Genomic DNA, 23,481 nt, shown 5'->3' on the forward strand with positions numbered 1-23,481 from the left:
CCACCGTGGCACTCCCCCACTACCACCACCGTGGCACTCCCCCACTACCACCACCGTAGCACTCCCCCACTACCATAACCGTGGCACTCCCTCAACAACAGTGCCACAACCCGTCAATAATGCCAGGAATTTAAACACGGTGAAAAATATCCGCGAATATCTGAACACAAAATCAAAGGAGTGAATGATGAGTGGTTTAACGGCATAGTTAAACCAGCAAGCAAGCAGCGGTGTTAAACCATGTTAAGCTATCAGTCGCAATAAACCACCAGCTGGTTGTGTTAAACCAGTAGTAGTAATAGTAGTATCAGTAGTAGTAATAGTATCAGTAGTAGTAGTAATAGTATCAGTAGTAGTAGTAATAGTATCAGTAGTAGTAGTAATAGTATCAGTAGTAGTAATAGTATCAGTAGTAGTAGTAATAGTATCAGTAGTAGTAGTAATAGTATCAGTAGTAGTAGTAATAGTATCAGTAGTAGTAGTAATAGTATCAATAGTAGTAATAGTATCAGTAGTAGTAATAATAGTATTAGTAGTAGTAGTAATAGTATTAGTAGTAGTAATAGTATCCGCAGTAGTAATAGTAGTATCAGTAGTAGTAGTAATAGTATCAGTAGTAGTAATAGTATCAGTAGTAGTAATAGTATCAGTAGTAGTAGTAATAGTATCAGTAGAAGCAGTAATAGTAGTATCAGTAGTAGTAATAGTAGTATCAGTAGAAGTAATAGTAGTATCAGTAGTAGTAGTAATAGTAGTATCAGTAGTAGTAATAGTAGTATCAGTAGTAGTAATAGTAGTATCAGTAGTAGTAATAGTATCAGTAGTAGTAATAGTATCAGTAGTAGTAATAGTAGTATCAGTAGTAGTAATAGTATCAGTAGTAATAGTATCAGTAGTAGTAGTAATAGTAGTATCAGTAGTAGTAATAGTATCAGTAGTAGTAATAGTATCAGTAGTAGTAATAGTATCAGTAGTAGTAGTAATATCAGTAGTAGTAGCAATAGTAGTATCAGTAACAGTAGTAATAGTATCAGTAGTAGTAATAGCAGTATCAGTAGTAGTAATAGCAGTATCAGTAGTAGTAGTAATAGCAGTATCAGTAGTAGCAGTAATAGCAGTATCAGTAGTAGTAATAGTATCAGTAGTAGTAATAGCAGTATCAGTAGTAGTAATAGTATCAGTAGTAGTAATAGCAGTATCAGTAGTAATAGCAGTATCAGTAGTAGTAATAGTATCAGTAGTAGTAATAGCAGTATCAGTAGTAGTAATAGCAGTATCAGTAGTAGTAATAGTCAGTATCAGTAGTAGTAGTAATAGCAATATCAGTAGTAGTAATAGCAGTATCAGTAGTAGTAATAGTATCAGTAGTAGTAATAGCAGTATCAGTAGTAGTAACAGCAGTATCAGTAGTAGTAATAGTATCAGTAGTAGTAATAGTCAGTATCAGTAGTAGTAATAGTCAGTATCAGTAGTAGTAGTAATAGCAATATCAGTAGTAATAGCAGTATCAGTAGTAGTAGTAGTAATAGTAGTATCAGTAGTAGCAATAGCAGTATCAGTAGTAATAGCAGTATCAGTAGTAGTAATAGCAGTATCAGTAGTTCTACTGTCTTCAAGTTATGTCCTGGAATTTGTATTGATAAAGCCACTGGATGGCGAAACGTCTACAATAAAGATACCCAGATGTTGCACTTGTGTCTTAATCTCATCAGTAGCAGTAATAGCAGTATCAGTAGTAGCAGTAATAGCAGTATCAGTAGTAGTAGTAACAGCAGTATCAGTAGTAGTAGTAATAGTAATATCAGTAGTAGTAATAGTAATATCAGTAGTAGTAATAGTAGTGAGAGTAAGACACATGTGCAACATCTGGGTATCTTTATTGTAGACGTTTCGCCATCCAGTGGCTTTATCAATACAAATTCTAGGACATAACTTGAAGACAGTAGAACTATGTACAGAAGATGATGTAATCAGTCCCTCAACCTAGCAGTAGGTGCGAACAGCACCATAGTCGTGGAGATTCTCCACATGTGTCTTAATCTCATCTTGTCGGTATTATATACCATTCGTACACAGTAATAGTAGTATCCGTAGTAGTAATAGTATCAGTAGTAGTAGCAATAGTATCAGTAGTAGTAATAGTATCAGTAGTAATAGTAGTATCAGTAGTAGTAATAGTTGTATCAGTAGTAGTAGTAATAGTAGTATCAGTAGTAGTAATAGTATCAGTAGTAGTAGTAATAGTATCAGTAGTAGTAGTAATAGTAGTATCAGTAGTAGCAATAGTAGTATCAGTAGTAGTAGTAATAGTATCAGTAGTAGTAATAGCAGTATCAGTAGTAGTAGTAATAGTAGTATCAGTAGTAATAGCAGTATCAGTAGTAGCAGTAATAGTATCAGTAGTAGTAATAGTCAGTATCAGTAGTAGTAATAGCAATATCAGTAGTACTAATAGCAGTATCAGTAGTAGTAATAGTAGTATCAGCAGTAGTAATAGCAGTATCAGTAGTAATAGCAGTATCAGTAGTAATAGCAGTATCAGTAGTAGTAATAGTAGTATCAGTAGTAATAGCAGTATCAGTAGTAGTAATAGTATCAGTAGTAGTAATAGTCAGTATCAGTAGTAGTAATAGCAGTATCAGTAGTAATAGTATCAGTAGTAGTAATAGTATCAGTAGTAATAGCAGTATCAGTAGTAGTAATAGCAGTATCAGTAGTAGTAGTAATAGTATCAGTAGCAGTAATAGCAGTATCAGTAGTAGTAGTAATAGCAATATCAGTAGTAGTAATAGCAGTATCAGTAGTAGTAATAGTAGTATCAGTAGTAGTAATAGCAGTATCAGTAGTGGTAATAGGAGTATCAGTAGTAGCAGTATCAGTAGTAGTAATAGTATCAGTAGTAGCAGTAATAGCAGTATCAGTAGTAGTAATAGCAGTATCAGTAGTAGTAATAGCAGTATCAGTAGTAGTAATAGCAGTATCAGTAGCAGTAATAGCAGTATCAGTAGTAGTAATAGCAATATCAGTAGTAGTAATAGCAGTATCAGTAGTAGTAATAGTAGTATCAGTAGTAGTAATAGCAGTATCAGTAGTAGCAGTAATAGCAGTATCAGTAGTAGCAGTAATAGCAGTATCAGTAGTAGCAGTAATAGCAGTATCAGTAGTAGCAGTAATAGCAGTATCAGTAGTAGCAGTAATAGCAGTATCAGTAGTAGCAGTATCAGTAGTAGTAGTAATAGCAGTATCAGTAGTATAGCAGTATCAGTAGTAGTAATAGCAGTATCGGTAATAGTAATAGTATCAGTAGTAGTAGTAATAGCAGTATCAGCAGTAGTGATAGCAGTATCAGTAGTAGTAGTAATAGCAGTATCAGTAGTAGTAGTAATAGCAGTATCAGTAGTAGTAGTAATAGCAGTATCAGTAGTAGTAGTAATAGCAGTATCAGTAGTAGTAGTAACAGCAGTAGCAATAGTATTAGTGAGCCCTGGGTCACAGACAACACTAGCCACATCTCTCAGCTGACCACACACTAACACACTAGCCACATCTCTCAGCTGACCACACACTAACACACTAGCCACATCTCTCAGCTGACCACACACTAACACACTAGCCACATCTCTCAGCTGACCACACACTAACACACTAGCCACATATCTCAGCTGACCACACACTAACACACTAGCCACATCTCTCAGCTGACCACACACTAACACACTAGCCACATCTCTCAGCTGACCACACACTAACACACTAGCCACATCTCTCAGCTGACCACACACTAACACACTAGCCACATCTCTCAGCTGACCACACACTAACACACTAGCCACATCTCTCAGCTGACCACACACTAACACACTAGCCACATCTCTCAGCTGACCACACACTAACACACTAGCCACATCTCTCAGCTGACCACACACTAACACACTAGCCACATCTCTCAGCTGACCACACACTGACACACTAGCCACATCTCTCAGCTGACCACACACTAACACACTAGCCACATCTCTCAGCTGACCACACACTAACACACTAGCCACATCTCTCAGCTGACCACACACTAACACACTAGCCACATCTCTCAGCTGACCACACACTAACACACTAGCCACATCTCTCAGCTGACCACACACTAACACACTAGCCACATCTCTCAGCTGACCACACACTAACACACTAGCCACATCTCTCAGCTGACCACACACTAACACACTAGCCACATCTCTCAGCTGACCACACACTAACACACTAGCCACATCTCTCAGCTGACCACACACTAACACACTAGCCACATCTCTCAGCTGACCACACACTAACACACTAGCCACATCTCTCAGCTGACCACACACTAACACACTAGCCACATCTCTCAGCTGACCACACACTAACATAACATATCCACCAAAGGTGTCACAGGGAACCCACAACTTTACACCCAACGTGAACCCCGACGCAGTGCTCTTTCTTAAACCCACTTACCAACAGTCCAGCACAGCCCCAAACGTTGTTGAACGGTTCGTTACCAAACTGTGCGTTACTTGTGACTTAAGCATGTCTATACTACTCTGAAAACCTACCCAGAACCCACATTCTAGATTACCCTGCTAGGAAGGTTCCATAGGTGCCTGATCGGCCAGGTTATGGCACTGTAGGGCTATGGGCTGCTAGAAGCAAGAGGCTGGTTAACTAGGCTGTCAACAAGGGGAGTCCTAGATACAGGTCAGCCTGCTGGTGATAGCCTTACAGGTCAGAGGTATATACTGGATTTTCCTGCTGCTGCTGTTGCTGCTGCTACTGTTTTATCAACACTCTTACCTTCCTCTCGGCAACACAAGACGGAACTCAACATAGCAGACAGATCTTTGAGGAAGTATACCTGGGATCACTACCGTCCCAGAAGATCCCAGAAAGAACACTAGTGAGCAATAAAACACGAAATGCGTTCAAGAAAATGAAGATTTTGAATACGGAACGTACAAACCTTGTCCAGCCTCGTTCCCGGAGTCACATTATCTGAAAATTAATATATTCCTACTCTGCATATACATCTATATAAAGAAATCACACGCATACCATTCAGTTTTGAGTGTGACACCAGTGATGGCTTGAGGTGTGTGTGTGTGTGTGTGTGTGTGGGGTTAGGTGTGTGTGGGGGTGAGTGTGTGGATGGGTGTGTGTGATGGAGAGGTCTTGCAGTGCGTGGTACAAGTACCACTGAGATACCACCAGCTGTGTTCACATAGTTTAAATCATGTGAACCCAGGATGGTACTCGCGGTACCCGCCCGTCTTCAGTAGCGACAGTAACACGTGTCCCTTCCCTGGCTGTCAACCTCCTCCTCTTGGTCGTTTCTTGGCTGCTTCCTTGCCTCTGCTGGTCGCTTCCTAATTACCTCTACGAAAAACTCACTTCGTAAAACAATAACTACCTTCCCGTCAGGGAGTCGAAACTGCAATCCTCTACCGAGTATATTTACCATAAATAACCTCCGTTCTCTGAGCTACTAACGTACGAACGTTGCTCGAGTTCCTTACAACATTACTAACTTGAGATTACAGCTATCTCTGTAATCTTAAGGGCCTTTATATTAAGAAAATGATGTCATCTTCTATGATATCGTTATATCCATTGAATACTGATGGCTGCTATCTTGGATATCTGGGTCATATCTTGCAGGGCTGTAGCACTGAACATTGACAGGTGATGCAAGACAGCTACGCAACGACCTAGTATACAGGTCCTTGTGAGAAGATTTACAAGCAATAATCAGTGACCTGTCTAGAACAATGTCCATCAGGTTTATCATCATAACCTTATGGTAACCTGAGAATGATCATTACCGCTTACAGTACGTACATAATATCGAATAAGGAACGTGAAGATGTAACGATGTACACTGATACTTGTTACAGTTGTTCGTTACTTGGCGTTACGTAACTTACTAGTAACCTAAGCGAGTGTACAGCCTAGTGACCTCAATCTAGGAAGCAGCCTAGTATGTTAGAGGTTTTCTGTACGTAAGATGGCTTCTGTCTAGACGTGGTCAGAGAAGACTGCCTGAAGCCAGACTATGTTCACTCTGTGCCCCTCTCTCGACACCTGTACCTATCCTACACACCTGCATGTGGACCAGGTGTCCACACACACACCTCCTACACACCTGCATGTACACACACACCCAGCATATTAGTACAATACTGAACACTAAAAAACAATTGATATCTTGCACCTACCATTTTAAAAGGCCTTCAGCGTACTTACCATAAAAGGCCTTCATTGTACTTACCATAAAAGGCCTTCAGTGTACTTACCATAAAAGGCCTTCAGTGTACTTACCATAAAAGGCCTTCAGTGTACTTACCATAAAAGGCCTTCAGTGTACTTACCATAAAAGGCCTTCAGTGTACTTACCATAAAAGGCCTTCAGTGTACTTATCATAAAAGGCCTTCAGTATACTTACTATTACATATACACAAAATCACACTAAGTACTGTCTAAATAATTATTTACAAGAGTAATTCAGAAGGTAATCACAAAAAAGTAAGTAAACACGAGGCAGGTGTGAACTTGAGAGCCTATGGTACGGTTGTCGACACCTGTAACACACCTGCCACACATCTGTAACATAATTCAATGATGGGTCCTTTTGTAGGTTATTCAAGGTGCCGTCTCTCCTTGTGGTATCTCACTCTAACCTGCCTTCTTTCATTCCTGTTCCGTCCGTCTCTACCTGCTGCTCCCTCACCCTACACCACAGTCCTTCACTACACACCCTGGCTAACCTACTTCTACAGGTATTCACAGCCTGTTCCCTCACCCCACACTACGTTCCTTCACCCCACACCCTGGCTAACCTACTTCCACAGGTACTCACAGCCTGCTACCTCACTCTACACCACGGTCCTTCACCCCACACCCTGGCTAACCTACTTCCACAGGTACTCACAGCCTGCTCCCTCACCCTACATGACGTTCCTTCACTACACACCCTGGCTAACCTACTTCCACAGGTATTCACAGCCTGCTCCCTCACCCCACACTACGTTCCTTCACTCCACACCCTGGCTAACCTACTTCCACAGGTATTCACAGCCTGCTCCCTCACCCCACACTACGTTCCTTCACTCCACACCCTGGCTAACCTACTTCCACAGGTACTCACAGCCTGCTACCTCACTCTACACCACGGTCCTTCACCCCACACCCTGGCTAACCTACTTCCACAGGTACTCACAGCCTGCTCCCTCACTCTACACCACGGTCCTTCACCCCACACCCTGGCTAACCTACTTCCACAGGTACTCACAGCCTGCTACCTCACTCTACACCACGGTCCTTCACCCCACACCCTGGCTAACCTACTTCCACAGGTACTCACAGCCTGCTACCTCACTCTACACCACGGTCCTTCACCCCACACCCTGGCTAACCTACTTCCACAGGTACTCACAGCCTGCTACCTCACTCTACACCACGGTCCTTCACTCCACACCCTGGCTAACCTACTTCCACAGGTACTCACAGCCTGCTACCTCACTCTACACCACGGTCCTTCACCCCACACCCTGGCTAACCTACTTCCACAGGTACTCACAGCCTGCTACCTCACTCTACACCACGGTCCTTCACTCCACACCCTGGCTAACCTACTTCCACAGGTACTCACAGCCTGCTACCTCACTCTACACCACGGTCCTTCACCCCACACCCTGGCTAACCTACTTCCACAGGTACTCACAGCCTGCCTGACGTTTCCAGCAGTCCATCATCTCCCTCAATGCGGTAGATCTTGCCGTACATGACGTAGTCAAAGGGATCAGCTCTGCTGGGGCCAGTCTCAAGTGGATTGTACTCTGGCCCATCAGTTGGATAACCATCTTCCCGGAGTGTAGTTGCCAACACCAGCCGGAACTTGTCACCTGTACCGAGGCAGAAGGAAAAGAACACGTTGCTTTTATGTTTATATATTACTGGTTGTCTGTGTGTGTGGAACGTCACACACACACACACACACACACACACACACACACACACACACACACACACACACACACACACACACACACACACACACACACAGGTTTGCAACAAGGATAGTTCCAGAGCTACGGGGAATATCTTACGACGAAAGGTTAAGGGAAATCGGCCTGACGACACTGGAGGACAGGAGGGTCAGGGGAGACATGATAACGACATAAACTGCGAGAAATTGACAAGGTGGACAGAGACAGGATCTTCCAGAGAGGGGACACAGAAACAAGGGGTCACAGTTGGAAGCTGAAGACTCAGATGAGTCAAAAGGGATGTTAGGAAGTATTTCTTTAGTCACAGAGTAGTCAGGAAGTGGAATAGTCCGGCAAACGATGTAGTGGAAGCAGGAACCATACATAGCTTTAAGACGAGGTATGATAAAGCTCATGGAGCAGGGAGAGAGAGGACCTAGTAACGACCAGTGAAGAGGCGGAGCCAGGAACTATGTCTCGACCCCTGCAACCATATAGGCGAGTACCCACAATATATTTCAGCGGGCCTACCTTGCTGATATATATATATATATATATACATATATATATATATATATATATATATATATATATATATATATATATATATATATATATATATATATATATATATCAGGAGCCACTCTTTTGAACTTTCAGTATAGTAACACATATGAGAATGTACTGAACAGGTGATGAACGAGTGAACGTCTGGCGAACACGAGGGCGTAAATGTATCACAGAGGTGAACTTCTGAACGTGGCTGGTGTGTGTATGTGTGTGTGTGTGTGTGTGTGTGTGTGTGTGTGTGTGTGTGTGTGTGTGTGTGTGTGTGTGTGTGTGTGTGTGTGTGTGTGTGTGTGTGTTATATTCCAGCCAGACTTGACACAGCACTGCTGGCAAGTTTGTGAACAAACTGATGAACGAGAGGCAGTGTGAACCCCTGCAGCAGCAGCACCAACACCACCAGCAGCACCACCACCAGCAGTAGCAGCACCACCACCAGCATCACTAGCATCACTAGCAGCAGCACCACCACCACCAGTAGCAGCAGCATCACTAGCAGCACCACCACCACCAGTAGCAGCACCACCACCAGCATCACTAGCATCACTAGCAGCACCACCACAACCAGTAGCAGCACCACCAACAGCATCACTAGCATCACTAGCAGCACCACCACCACCAGTAGCAGCACCACCACCAGCATCACTAGCATCACTAGCAGCACCACCACCACCAGTAGCAGCAGCACCACCACCAGCAGCACCACCACCACCACCACCAGTAGCAGCAGCACCACCAGCAGCAGCACCACCACCACCAGCACCATCAGCAGCACCACCAGCAGCAACACCACCAGCAGCACCACCACCACCAGTAGCAGCAGCACCACCAGCAGCACCACCACCACCAACAGCACCACCAGCAGCACCACCACCACCAGTAGCAGTAGCACCACCAGCAGCACCAACACCACCAGCAGCACCACCACCACCAGCAGCACCACCACCAGTAGCAGCAGCACCACCAGCAGCACCAACACCACCAGTAGCAGCACCACCACCACCACCACCACCAGTACCAGCAGCACCACCACCACCAGTAGCAGCAGCACCACCAGCAGCACCACCACCAGCAGCACCACCACCAGCACCACCACCACCAGCAGTGATGTACAAAGCTTGTCTGAGAGAGTGGAACTGCTTGTAACATAGCGCTCCTGCGAGTTATATATCAGAGTTATCAGTAGAGGGCGTGGGTCCTTATCTGTTACAGGGGGGTCAGTCCCCGGGGACTGACTACCCATTATCCCTGCCCGGTAGGGTGGAAGGTGTACGCCCCGTCAACGCCCCCTTATACACAAAGGAATACCAAGCTTACCCAACCAAACACACACAGAGAGAAGCCAGGAGCTGTGAATCGACCCCTGCGTCCACAATTAGGTGAGTACACACATCTTAGACAGTCCTAATCCTATGTGTCTAAAATAATTACTGTATGTCTAATTATAATGTCAATCTAATGACTGTCTAAATCTAATTATTGTATGTCTAAATCTAATTACTGTCTAAATCTAATTATTGTATGTCTAAATCTAATTACTGTATGTCTAAATCTAATTGTCAAGACAAATGAGGATCCTTATAATGACGTAGTTGTCATACCAAGGTACGTGTCCGTGATCACGTCAAGTACAACCTCTGAAGGGCAAAACATCGTGTGTCCGTGATCACGTCAAGTACAACCTCTGAAGGGCAAAACATCGTGTGTCCGTGATCACGTCAAGTACAACCTCTGAAGGGCAAAACATCGTGTGTCCGTGATCACGTCAAGTACAACCTCTGAAGGACAAAACATCGTGTGTCCGTGATCAAGTTCCACATCCTGGATAAGAAAACAGTGAAAGAAGACACAGGAAAACAGTGAAAGAAGACACAGGAAAACAGTGAAAGACACAGGAAAACAGTGAAAGACACAGGGAAACAGTGAAAGACACAGGGAAACAGTGAAAGACACAGGAAAACAGTGAAAGAAGACACAGGGAAACAGTGAAAGACACAGGAAAACAGTGAAAGACACAGGGAAACAGTGAAAGACACAGGAAAACAGTGAAAGAAGACACAGGGAAACAGTGAAAGAAGACACAGGAAAACAGTGAAAGAAGATACAGGAAAACAGTGAAAGAAGACACAGGAAAACAGTGAAAGAAGACACAGGAAAACAGTGAAAGACACAGGAAAACAGTGAAAGAAGACACAGGAAAACAGTGAAAGAAGACACAGGGAAACAGTGAAAGAAGACACAGGGAAACAGTGAAAGACACAGGAAAACAGTGAAAGAAGACACAAGAAAACAGTGAAAGACACAGGAAAACAGTGAAAGACACAGGAAAACAGTGAAAGAAGACACAGGAAAACAGTGAAAGACACAGGAAAACAGTGAAAGAAGACACAGGAAAACAGTGAAAGACACAGGAAAACAGTGAAATAAGACACAATAAAACAGTGAAAGAAGACACAAGAAAACAGTGAAAGAAGACACAGGAAAACAGTGAAAGAAGACACAGGAAAACAGTGAAAGAACAGGAAAACAGTGAAAGAAGACACAGGAAAACAGTGAAAGAAGACACAGGGAAACAGTGAAAGAAGACACAGGGAAACAGTGAAAGACACAGGAAAACAGGGAAAACAGTGAAAGAAGACACAGGAAAACAGTGAAAGAAGACACAAGAAAACAGTGAAAGAAGACACAGGAAAACAGTGAAAGAAGACACAGGAAAACAGTGAAAGAAGACACAAGAAAACAGTGAAAGAAGACACAGGAAAACAGTGAAAGAAGACACAGGAAAACAGTGAAAGAAGACACAAGAAAACAGTGAAAGAAGACACAGGAAAACAGTGAAAGACACAGGAAAACAGTGAAAGAAGACACAGGAAAACAGTGAAAGACACAGGAAAACAGTGAAAGACACAGGGAAACAGTGAAAGAAGACACAGGAAAACAGTGAAAGAACAGGAAAACAGTGAAAGAAGACACAGGGAAACAGTGAAAGAACAGGACAGTGAAAGAAGACACAGGAAAACAGTGAAAGAAGACACAGGAAAACAGTGAAAGAAGACACAGGAAAACAGTGAAAGAAGACACAGGGAAACAGTGAAAGACACAGGAAAACAGTGAAAGAAGACACAGGGAAACAGTGAAAGAAGACGCAGGAAAACAGTGAAAGAAGACACAGGAAAACAGTGAAAGAAGACACAGGAAAACAGTGAAAGAAGACACAGGAAAACAGTGAAAGACACAGGGAAACAGTGAAAGACACAGGGAAACAGTGAAAGCCACAGGAAAACAGTGAAAGAAGACACAGGGAAACAGTGAAAGAAGACACAGGAAAACAGTGAAAGACACAGGAAAACAGTGAAAGAAGACACAGGAAAACAGTGAAAGAAGACACAGGGAAACAGTGAAAGAAGACACAGGGAAACAGTGAAAGACACAGGAAAACAGTGAAAGAAGACACAGGAAAACAGTGAAAGAAGACACAGGAAAACAGTGAAAGACACAGGAAAACAGTGAAAGAAGACACAGTGGAAGAAGACACAGGAAAACAGTGAAAGACACAGGAAAACAGTGAAAGACACAGGAAAACAGTGAAAGACACAGGAAAACAGTGAAAGACACAGGAAAACAGTGAAAGACACAGGAAAACAGTGAAAGACACAGGAAAACAGTGAAAGAAGACACAGGAAAACAGTGAAAGAAGACACAGGAAAACAGTGAAAGAAGACACAGGAAAACAGTGAAAGAAGACACAGGAAAACAGTGAAAGACACAGGAAAACAGTGAAAGACACAGGAAAACAGTGAAAGAAGACACAGGGAAACAGTGAAAGAAGACACAGGGAAACAGTGAAAGAAGACACAGGGAAACAGTGAAAGAAGACACAGGGAAACAGTGAAAGAAGACACAGGAAAACAGTGAAAGAAGACACAGGAAAACAGTGAAAGAAGACACAGGAAAACAGTGAAAGAAGACACAGGGAAACAGTGAAAGACACAGGAAAACAGTGAAAGAAGACACAGGAAAACAGTGAAAGAAGACACAGGAAAACAGTGAAAGAAGACACAGGAAAACAGTGAAAGAAGACACAGGGAAACAGTGAAAGACACAGGAAAACAGTGAAAGACACAGGGAAACAGTGAAAGAAGACGCAGGAAAACAGTGAAAGACGCAGGAAAACAGTGAAAGAAGACACAGGGAAACAGTGAAATAAGACACAGGGAAACAGTGAAAGAAGACACAGGGAAACAGTGAAAGACACAGGAAAACAGTGGAAGAAGACACAGGGAAACAGTGAAAGAAGACACAGGGAAACAGTGAAAGAAGACACAGGGAAACAGTGAAAGAAGACACAGGGAAACAGTGAAAGACACAGGAAAACAGTGAAAGAAGACACAGGGAAACAGTGAAAGAAGACACAGGGAAACAGTGAAAGAAGACACAGGAAAACAGTGAAAGACACAGGAAAACAGTGAAAGAAGACACAGGAAAACAGTGAAAGACACAGGAAAACAGTGAAAGAAGACACAGGAAAACAGTGAAAGACACAGGAAAACAGTGAAAGAAGACACAGGAAAACAGTGAAAGACACAGGAAAACAGTGAAAGAAGACACAGGGAAACAGTGAAAGACACAGGAAAACAGTGAAAGAAGACACAGGAAAACAGTGAAAGAAGACACAGGAAAACAGTGAAAGACACAGGAAAACAGTGAAAGAAGACACAGGGAAACAGTGAAAGAAGACACAGGGAAACAGTGAAAGAAGGCACAGGGAAACAGTGAAAGACACAAGAAAACAGTGAAAGACACAAGAAAACAGTGAAAGACACAGGAAAACAGTGAAAGACACAAGAAAACAGTGAAAGACACAAGAAAACAGTGAAAGACACAAGAAAACAGTGAAAGACACAAGAAAACAGTGAAAGACACAAGAAAACAGTGAAAGACACAGGAAAACAGTGAAAGACACAAGAAAACAGTGAAAGACACAAGAAAACAGTGAAAGACACAAGAAAACAGTGAAAGACACAGGAAAACAGTGAAAGACACAAGAAAACAGTGAAAGACACAAGAAAACAGTGAAAGACACTGGAAAACAGTGAAAGACACAAGAAAACAGTGAAAGACACAGGGAAACAGTGAAAGACACAAGAAAACAGTGAAAGACACTGGAAAACAGTGAAAGACACAAGAAAACAGTGAAAGACACAGGGAAACAGTGAAAGACACAAGAAAACAATGAAAGACACAAGAAAACAGTGAAAGACACAAGAAAACAATGAAAGACACAAGAAAACAGTGAAAGAAGAAGATTGTCGACCACAATAGGTGATAAAACATCCAGTCACTGATAAAACCTTATACAATAAGTTATTGTTTAGCCTTAAATAACAGCCAGGTGGCTGAGGAAGCCAGCCAGGTGGCTGAGGAAGCCAGCCAGGTGGCTGAGGAAGATAGCCAGGTGGCTGAGGAAGCCAGCCAGGTGATTGAGGAAGATAGCCAGGTGGCTGAGGAAGATAGCCAGGTGATTGAGGAAGCCAGCCAGGTGATTGAGGAAGCCAGCCAGGTGATTGAGGAAGCCAGCCAGGTGGTTGAGGAAGCCAGCCAGGTGATTGAGGAAGCCAGCCAGACGGTTGAGGAAGCCAGCCAGGTGATTGAGGAAGCCAGCCAGGTGATTGAGGAAGCCAGCCAGGTGGTTGAGGAAGCCAGCCAGGTGGTTGAGGAAGCCAGCCAGGTGATTGAGGAAGCCAGCCAGGTGATTGAGGAAGCCAGCCAGGTGATTGAGGAAGCCAGCCAGGTGATTGAGGAAGCCAGCCAGGTGATTGAGGAAGCCAGCCAGGTGATTGAGGAAGCCAGCCAGGTGATTGAGGAAGCCAGCCAGGTGATTGAGGAAGCCAGCCAGGTGGTTGAGGAAGCCAGCCAGGTGATTGAGGAAGCCAGCCAGGTGATTGAGGAAGCCAGCCAGGTGATTGAGGAAGCCAGCCAGGTGATTGAGGAAGCCAGCCAGGTGGTTGAGGAAGCCAGCCAGGTGATTGAGGAAGCCAGCCAGGTGATTGAGGAAGCCAGCCAGGTGATTGAGGAAGCCAGCCAGGTGGTTGAGGAAGCCAGCCAGGTGATTGAGGAAGCCAGCCAGGTGATTGAGGAAGCCAGCCAGGTGGTTGAGGAAGCCAGCCAGGTGATTGAGGAAGCCAGCCAGGTGGTTGAGGAAGCCAGCCAGGTGATTGAGGAAGCCAGCCAGGTGATTGAGGAAGCCAGCCAGGTGATTGAGGAAGCCAGCCAGGTGATTGAGGAAGCCAGCCAGGTGGTTGAGGAAGCCAGCCAGGTGATTGAGGAAGATAGCCAGGTGATTGAGGAAGATAGCCAGGTGATTGAGGAAGCCAGTCAGGTGATTGAGGAAGCCAGCCAGGTGGTTGAGGAAGCCAGCCAGGTGGTTGAGGAAGCCAGCCAGGTGATTGAGGAAGATAGCCAGGTGATTGAGGAAGATAGCCAGGTGATTGAGGAAGATAGCCAGGTGATTGAGGAAGATAGCCAGGTGATTGAGGAAGATAGCCAGGTGATTGAGGAAGATAGCCAGGTAATTGAGGAAGATAGCCAGGTGATTGAGGAAGATAGCCAGGTGATTGAGGAAGATAGCCAGGTGATTGAGGAAGATAGCCAGGTGATTGAGGAAGATAGCCAGGTGATTGAGGAAGATAGCCAGGTGATTGAGGAAGATAGCCAGGTGATTGAGGAAGATAGCCAGGTGATTGAGGAAGATAGCCAGGTGATTGAGGAAGATAGCCAGGTGATTGAGGAAGATAGCCAGGTAATTGAGGAAGATAGCCAGGTTTGAGGAAGATAGCCAGGTGATTGAGGAAGATAGCCAGGTGATTGAGGAAGATAGCCAGGTGATTGAGGAAGATAGCCAGGTGATTGAGGAAGATAGCCAGGTGATTGAGGAAGATAGCCAGGTGATTGAGGAAGATAGCCAGGTGATTGAGGAAGATAGCCAGGTAATTGAGGAAGATAGCCAGGTGATTGAGGAAGATAGCCAGGTGATTGAGGAAGATAGCCAGGTAATTGAGGAAGATAGCCAGGTGATTGAGGAAGATAGCCAGGTGGCTGAGGAAGCCAGCCAGGTGATTGAGGAAGATAGCCAGGTGATTGAGGAAGACAGCCAGGTGGCTGAGGAAGCCAGCCAGGTGATTGAGGAAGATAGCCAGGTGATTGAGGAAGATAGCCAGGTGATTGAGGAAGATTGCCAGGTGGCTGAGGAAGCCAGCCAGGTGATTGAGGAAGATAGCCAGGTAATTGACGAAGATAGCCAGGTGGCTGAGGAAGCCAGCCAGGTGGCTGAGGAAGCCAGCCAGGTGGCTGAGGAAGCCAGCCAGGTGGCTGAGGAAGCCAGCCACGTGATTGAGGAAGCCAGCCAGGTGATTGAGGAAGCCAGCCAGGTGATTGAGGAAGCCAGCCAGATGATTGAGGAAGCCAGCCAGGTGATTGAGGAAGATAGCCAGGTGATTGAGGAAGATAGCCAGGTGATTGAGGAAGATAGCCAGGTGATTGAGGAAGATAGCCAGGTGATTGAGGAAGATAGCCAGGTGATTGAGGAAGATAGCCAGGTGATTGAGGAAGATAGCCAGGTGATTGAGGAAGATAGCCAGGTGATTGAGGAAGATAGCCAGGTGATTGAGGAAGATAGCCAGGTAATTGAGGAAGATAGCCAGGTAATTGAGGAAGATAGCCAGGTAATTGAGGAAGACAGCCAGGTAATTGAGGAAGATAGCCAGGTAATTGAGGAAGATAGCCAGGTAATTGAGGAAGATAGCCAGGTGATTGAGGAAGATAGCCAGGTGATTGAGGAAGATAGCCAGGTAATTGAGGAAGATAGCCAGGTAATTGAGGAAGATAGCCAGGTAATTGAGGAAGATAGCCAGGTAATTGAGGAAGATAGCCAGGTAATTGAGGAATATAGCCAGGTGATTGAGGAAGATAGCCAGGTGATTGAGGAAGATAGCCAGGTGATTGAGTAAGATAGTCAGGTGATTGAATAAGATAGCCAGGTAATTGAGGAAGATAGCCAGGTGATTGAGGAAGATAGCCAGGTAATTGAGGAAGATAGCCACGTAATTGAGGAAGATAGCCAGGTAATTGAGGAAGATAGCCAGGTGATTGAGGAAGATAGCCAGGTAATTGAGGAAGATAGCCAGGTAATTGAGGAAGATAGCCAGGTGATTGAGGAAGATAGCCAGGTGGCTGAGGAAGCCAGCCAGGTGATTGAGGAAGATAGCCAGGTGATTGAGGAAGATAGCCAGGTGGCTGAGGAAGCCAGCCAGGTGATTGAGGAAGATAGCCAGGTGATTGAGGAAGATAGCCAGGTGATTGAGGAAGATTGCCAGGTGGCTGAGGAAGCCAGACAGGTAATTGAGGAAGATAGCCAGGTAATTGACGAAGATAGCCAGGTGGCTGAGGAAGCCAGCCACGTGATTGAGGAAGCCAGCCAGGTGATTGAGGAAGCCAGCCAGGTGATTGAGGAAGCCAGCCAGGTGATTGAGGAAGCCAGCCAGGTGATTGAGGAAGATAGCCAGGTGATTGAGGAAGATAGCCAGGTGATTGAGGAAGATAGCCAGGTGATTGAGGAAGATAGCCAGGTGATTGAGGAAGATAGCCCGGTGATTGAGGAAGATAGCCAGGTGATTGAGGAAGATAGCCAGGTGATTGAGGAAGATAGCCAGGTGATTGAGGAAGATAGCCAGGTAATTGAGGAAGATAGCCAGGTAATTGAGGAAGATAGCCAGGTAATTGAGGAAGATAGCCAGGTAATTGAGGAAGATAGCCAGGTAATTGAGGAAGACAGCCAGGTGATTGAGGAAGATAGCCAGGTGATTGAGGAAGATAGCCAGGTAATTGAGGAAGATAGCCAGGTAATTGAAGAAGATAGCCAGGTAATTGAGGAAGATAGCCAGGTAATTGAGGAAGATAGCCAGGTGATTGAGGAAGATAGCCAGGTGATTGAGGAAGATAGCCAGGTGATTGAGTAAGATAGCCAGGTGATTGAGTAAGATAGCCAGGTAATTGAGGAAGATAGCCAGGTGATTGAGGAAGATAGCCAGGTAATTGAGGAAGATAGCCACGTAATTGAGGAAGATAGCCAGGTAATTGAGGAAGATAGCCAGGTGATTGAGGAAGATAGCCAGGTAATTGAGGAAGATAGCCAGGTAATTGAGGAAGATAGCCAGGTAATTGAGGAAGATAGCCAGGTGATTGAGGAAGATAGCCAGGTGGCTGAGGAAGCCAGCCAGGTGATTGAGGAAGATAGCCAGGTGATTGAGGAAGATAGCCAGGTGGCTGAGGAAGCCAGCCAGGTGATTGAGGAAGATAGCCAGGTGATTGAGGAAGATAGCCAGGTGATTGAGGAAGATTGCCAGGTGGCTGAGGAAGCCAGCCAGGTGATTGAGGAAGATAGCCAGGTAATTGACGAAGATAGCCAGGTGGCTGAGGAAGCCAGCCACGTGATTGAGGAAGCCAGCCAGGTGATTGAGGAAGCCAGCCAGGTGATTGAGGAAGATAGCCAGGTGGCTGAGGAAGCCAGCCATGTGATTGAGGAAGAAAGCCAGGTGATTGAGGAAGATAGCCAGGCTGTTGAGGAAGCCAGCCACGTGATTGAGGAAGCCAGCCAGGTGATTGAGGAAGATAGCCAGGTGGCTGACGAAGATAGCCAGGTGATTGAGGAAGCCAGCCAGGTAATTGAGGAAGCCAGCCAGGCGGTTGAGGAAGCCAGCCAGGCGATTGAGGAAGCCAGCCAGGTGGTTGAGGAAGCCAGCCAGGTGATTGAGGAAGATAGCCAGGTGGTTGAGGAAGCCAGCCAGGTGGCTGAGGAAGCCAGCCAGGTGATTGAGGAAGATAGCCAGGTGATTGAAGAAGATAGCCAGGTGATTGAGGAAGATAGCCAGGTAATTGAGGAAGATAGCCAGGTAATTGAGGAAGATAGCCAGGTAATTGAGGAAGATAGCCAGGTGACCGAGGAAGATAGCCAGGTAATTGAGGAAGATAGCCAGGTGATTGAGGAAGATAGCCAGGTGATTGAGGAAGATAGCCAGGTGATTGAGGAAGATAGCCAGGTGGCTGAGGACGCCAGCCAGGTGATTGAGGAAGATAGCCAGGTGATTGAGGAAGATAGCCAGGTGATTGAGGAAGATAGCCAGGTGATTGAGGAAGATAGCCAGGTGATTGAGGAAGATAGCCAGGTAATTGAGGAAGATAGCCAGGTAATTGAGGAAGATAGCCAGGTAATTGAGGAAGATAGCCAGGTAATTGAGGAAGATAGCCAGGTAATTGAGGAAGATAGCCAGGTGATTGAGGAAGATAGCCAGGTGATTGAGGAAGATAGCCAGGTGATTGAGGAAGATAGCCAGGTAATTGAGGAAGATAGCCAGGTAATTGAGGAAGATAGCCAGGTAATTGAGGAAGATAGCCAGGTAATTGAGGAAGATAGCCAGGTGATTGAGGAAGATAGCCAGGTGATTGAGGAAGATAGCCAGGTGATTGAGGAAGATAGCCAGGTGATTGAGGAAGATAGCCAGGTGATTGAGTAAGATAGCCAGGTAATTGAGGAAGATAGCCAGGTGATTGAGGAAGATAGCCAGGTAATTGAGAAAGATAGCCACGTAATTGAGGAAGATAGCCAGGTGATTGAGGAAGATAGCCAGGTAATTGAGGAAGATAGCCAGGTAATTGAGGAAGATAGCCACGTAATTGAGGAAGATAGCCAGGTGGCTGAGGAAGCCAGCCAGGTGGCTGAGGAAGCCAGCCAGGTGGCTGAGGAAGATAGCCAGGTGGCTGAGGAAGATAGCCAGGTGGCTGAGGAAGCCAGCCAGGTGATTGATGAAGATAGCCAGGTGATTGAGGAAGATAGCCAGGTGATTGAGGAAGATTGCCAGGTGGCTGAGGAAGCCAGCCAGGTGATTGAGGAAGATAGCCAGGTAATTGACGAAGATAGCCAGGTGGCTGAGGAAGGCAGCCAGGTGGCTGAGGAAGCCAGCCAGGTGGCTGAGGAAGCCAGCCAGGTGGCTGAGGAAGCCAGCCACGTGATTGAGGAAGCCAGCCAGGTGATTGAGGAAGCCAGCCAGATGATTGAGGAAGCCAGCCAGGTGATTGAGGAAGATAGCCATGTGATTGAGGAAGATAGCCAGGTGATTGAGGAAGATAGCCAGGTGATTGAGGAAGATAGCCAGGTGATTGAGGAAGATAGCCAGGTGATTGAGGAAGATAGCCAGGTGATTGAGGAAGATAGCCCGGTGATTGAGAAAGATAGCCAGGTGATTGAGGAAGATAGCCAGGTGATTGAGGAAGATAGCCAGGTGATTGAGGAAGATAGCCAGGTAATTGAGGAAGATAGCCAGGTAATTGAGGAAGATAGCCAGGTAATTGAGGAAGATAGCCAGGTAATTGAGGAAGATAGCCAGGTAATTGAGGAAGATAGCCAGGTAATTGAGGAAGATAGCCAGGTGATTGAGGAAGATAGCCAGGTGATTGAGGAAGATAGCCAGGTGATTGAGGAAGATAGCCAGGTAATTGAGGAAGATAGCCAGGTAATTGAGGAAGATAGCCAGGTAATTGAGGAAGATAGCCAGGTAATTGAGGAAGATAGCCAGGTGATTGAGGAAGATAGCCAGGTGATTGAGGAAGATAGCCAGGTGATTGAGGAAGATAGCCAGGTAATTGAGGAAGATAGCCAGGTGATTGAGGAAGATAGCCAGGTAATTGAGGAAGATAGCCACGTAATTGAGGAAGATAGCCAGGTAATTGAGGAAGATAGCCAGGTGATTGAGGAAGATAGCCAGGTAATTGAGGAAGATAGCCAGGTAATTGAGGAAGATAGCCAGGTGATTGAGGAAGATAGCCAGGTGGCTGAGGAAGCCAGCCAGGTGATTGAGGAAGATAGCCAGGTGATTGAGGAAGATAGCCAGGTGGCTGAGGAAGCCAGCCAGGTGATTGAGGAAGATAGCCAGGTGATTGAGGAAGATAGCCAGGTGATTGAGGAAGATTGCCAGGTGGCTGAGGAAGCCAGCCACGTGATTGAGGAAGATAGCCAGGTAATTGACGAAGATAGCCAGGTGGCTGAGGAAGCCAGCCACGTGATTGAGGAAGCCAGCCAGGTGATTGAGGAAGCCAGCCAGGTGATTGAGGAAGCCAGCCAGGTGATTGAGGAAGCCAGCAGGTGATTGAGGAAGATAGCCATGTGATTGAGGAAGATAGCAAGGTGATTGAGGAAGATAGCCAGGTGATTGAGGAAGATAACCAGGTGATTGAGGAAGATAGCCAGGTGATTGAGGAAGATAGCCAGGTGATTGAGGAAGATAGCCCGGTGATTGAGGAAGATTGCCAGGTGATTGAGGAAGATAGCCAGGTGATTGAGGAAGATAGCCAGGTAATTGAGGAAGATAGCCAGGTAATTGAGGAAGATAGCCAGGTAATTGAGGAAGATAGCCAGGTAATTGAGGAAGATAGCCAGGTAATTGAGGAAGATAGCCAGGTGATTGAGGAAGATAGCCAGGTGATTGAGGAAGATAGCCAGGTAATTGAGGAAGATAGCCAGGTAATTGAGGAAGATAGCCAGGTAATTGAGGAAGATAGCCAGGTAATTGAGGAAGATAGCCAGGTAATTGAGGAAGATAGCCAGGTGATTGAGGAAGATAGCCAGGTGATTGAGGAAGATAGCCAGGTGATTGAGTAAGATAGCCAGGTGATTGAGTAAGATAGCCAGGTAATTGAGGAAGATAGCCAGGTGATTGAGGAAGATAGCCAGGTAATTGAGGAAGATAGCCACGTAATTGAGGAAGATAGCCAGGTAATTGAGGAAGATACCCAGGTGATTGAGGAAGATAGCCAGGTAATTGAGGAAGATAGCCAGGTAATTGAGGAAGATAGTCAGGTGATTGAGGAAGATAGCCAGGTGGCTGAGGAAGCCAGCCAGGTGATTGAGGAAGATAGCCAGGTGATTGAGGAAGATACCCAGGTGATTGAGGAAGCCAGCCAGGTGATTGAGGAAGATAGCCAGGTGATTGAGGAAGATAGTCAGGTGATTGAGGAAGATTGCCAGGTGGCTGAGGAAGCCAGCCAGGTGATTGAGGAAGATAGCCAGGTAAGTGACGAAGATCGCCAGGTGGGTGAGGAAGCCAGCCACGTGATTGAGGAAGCCAGCCAGGTGATTGAGGAAGCCAGCCAGGTGATTGAGGAAGAAAGCCAGGTGGTTGAGGAAGCCAGCCAGGTGATTGAGGAAGAAAGCCAGGTGATTGAGGAAGATAGCCAGGCTGTTGAGGAAGCCAGCCACGTGATTGAGGAAGCCAGCCAGGTGATTGAGGAAGATAGCCAGGTGGCTGACGAAGATAGCCAGGTGATTGAGGAAGCCAGCCAGGTAATTGAGGAAGCCAGCCAGGCGGTTGAGGAAGCCAGCCAGGCGATTGAGGAAGCCAGCCAGGTGGTTGAGGAAGCCAGCCAGGTGATTGAGGAAGATTGCCAGGTGGTTGAGGAAGCCAGCCAGGTGGCTGAGGAAGCCAGCCAGGTGATTGAGGAAGATAGCCAGGTGATTGAAGAAGATAGCCAGGTGATTGAGGAAGATAGCCAGGTAATTGAGGAAGATAGCCAGGTAATTGAGGAAGATAGCCAGGTAATTGAGGAAGATAGCCAGGTGATCGAGGAAGATAGCCAGGTAATTGAGGAAGATAGCCAGGTGATTGAGGAAGATAGCCAGGTGATTGAGGAAGATAGCCAGGTGATTGAGGAAGATAGCCAGGTGGTTGAGGAAGCCAGCCAGGTGATTGAGGAAGATAGCCAGGTGATTGAGGAAGATAGCCAGGTGATTGAGGAAGATAGCCAGGTGATTGAGGAAGATAGCCAGTTGATTGAGGAAGATAGCCAGGTAATTGAGGAAGATAGCCAGGTAATTGAGGAAGATAGCCAGGTAATTGAGGAAGATAGCCAGGTAATTGAGGAAGATAGCCAGGTGATTGAGGAAGATAGCCAGGTGATTGAGGAAGATAGCCAGGTAATTGAGGAAGATAGCCAGGTAATTGAGGAAGATAGCCAGGTAATTGAGGAAGATAGCCAGGTGATTGAGGAAGATAGCCAGGTGATTGAGGAAGATAGCCAGGTGATTGAGGAAGATAGCCAGGTGATTGAGGAAGATAGCCAGGTGATTGAGTAAGATAGCCAGGTAATAGAGGAAGATAGCCAGGTGATTGAGGAAGATAGCCAGGTAATTGAGGAAGATAGCCACGTAATTGAGGAAGACAGCCAGGTAATTGAGGAAGATAGCCAGGTGATTGAGGAAGATAGCCAGGTAATTGAGGAAGATAGCCAGGTAATTGAGGAAGATAGCCAGGTGATTGAGGAAGATAGCCAGGTGGCTGAGGAAGCCAGCCAGGTGATTGAGGAAGATAGGCAGGTGATTGAGGAAGATAGCCAGGTGGCTGAGGAAGCCAGCCAGGTGATTGAGGAAGATAGCCAGGTGATTGAGGAAGATAGCCAGGTGATTGAGGAAGATAGCCAGGTGGCTGAGGAAGCCAGCCAGGTGATTGAGAAAGATAGCCAGGTAATTGACGAAGATAGCCAGGTGGCTGAGGAAGCCAGCCACGTGATTGAGGAAGCCAGCCAGGTGATTGAGGAAGCCAGCCAGGTGATTGAGGAAGATAGCCAGGTGGCTGAGGAAGCCAGCCATGTGATTGAGGAAGCCAGCGAGGTGATTGAGGAATATAGCCAGGCGGTTGAGGAAGCCAGCCACGTGATTGAGGAAGCCAGCCAGGTGATTGAGGAAGATAGCCAGGTGGCTGACGAAGATAGCCAGGTGATTGAGGAAGCCAGCCAGGTAATTGAGGAAGCCAGCCAGGCGGTTGAGGAAGCCAGCCAGGTGGTTGAGGAAGCCAGCCA

At 45.7% G+C, this 23,481-nt stretch overlaps 1 protein-coding gene across 3 annotated transcripts in view; it reads right to left on the minus strand.

Moving 5' to 3' along the window:
* Polr2H (DNA-directed RNA polymerases I, II, and III subunit Rpb8) overlaps window positions 1-23,481 on the minus strand; it is a 543,824-nt gene that overhangs the window by 73,722 nt on the left and 446,621 nt on the right. For all 3 annotated transcript variants that reach the window (XM_070100931.1, XM_070100930.1, XM_070100932.1), the window contains exon 3: window positions 7,749-7,929. In XM_070100931.1, coding sequence (XP_069957032.1) covers window positions 7,749-7,929 — 181 coding nt within the window. The remainder of the gene's footprint in view (window positions 1-7,748; window positions 7,930-23,481) is intronic.

Source organism: Cherax quadricarinatus, chromosome 75 (genome assembly GCF_038502225.1).
Source record: "Cherax quadricarinatus isolate ZL_2023a chromosome 75, ASM3850222v1, whole genome shotgun sequence".
Lineage (NCBI taxonomy): Eukaryota > Metazoa > Arthropoda > Malacostraca > Decapoda > Parastacidae > Cherax > Cherax quadricarinatus.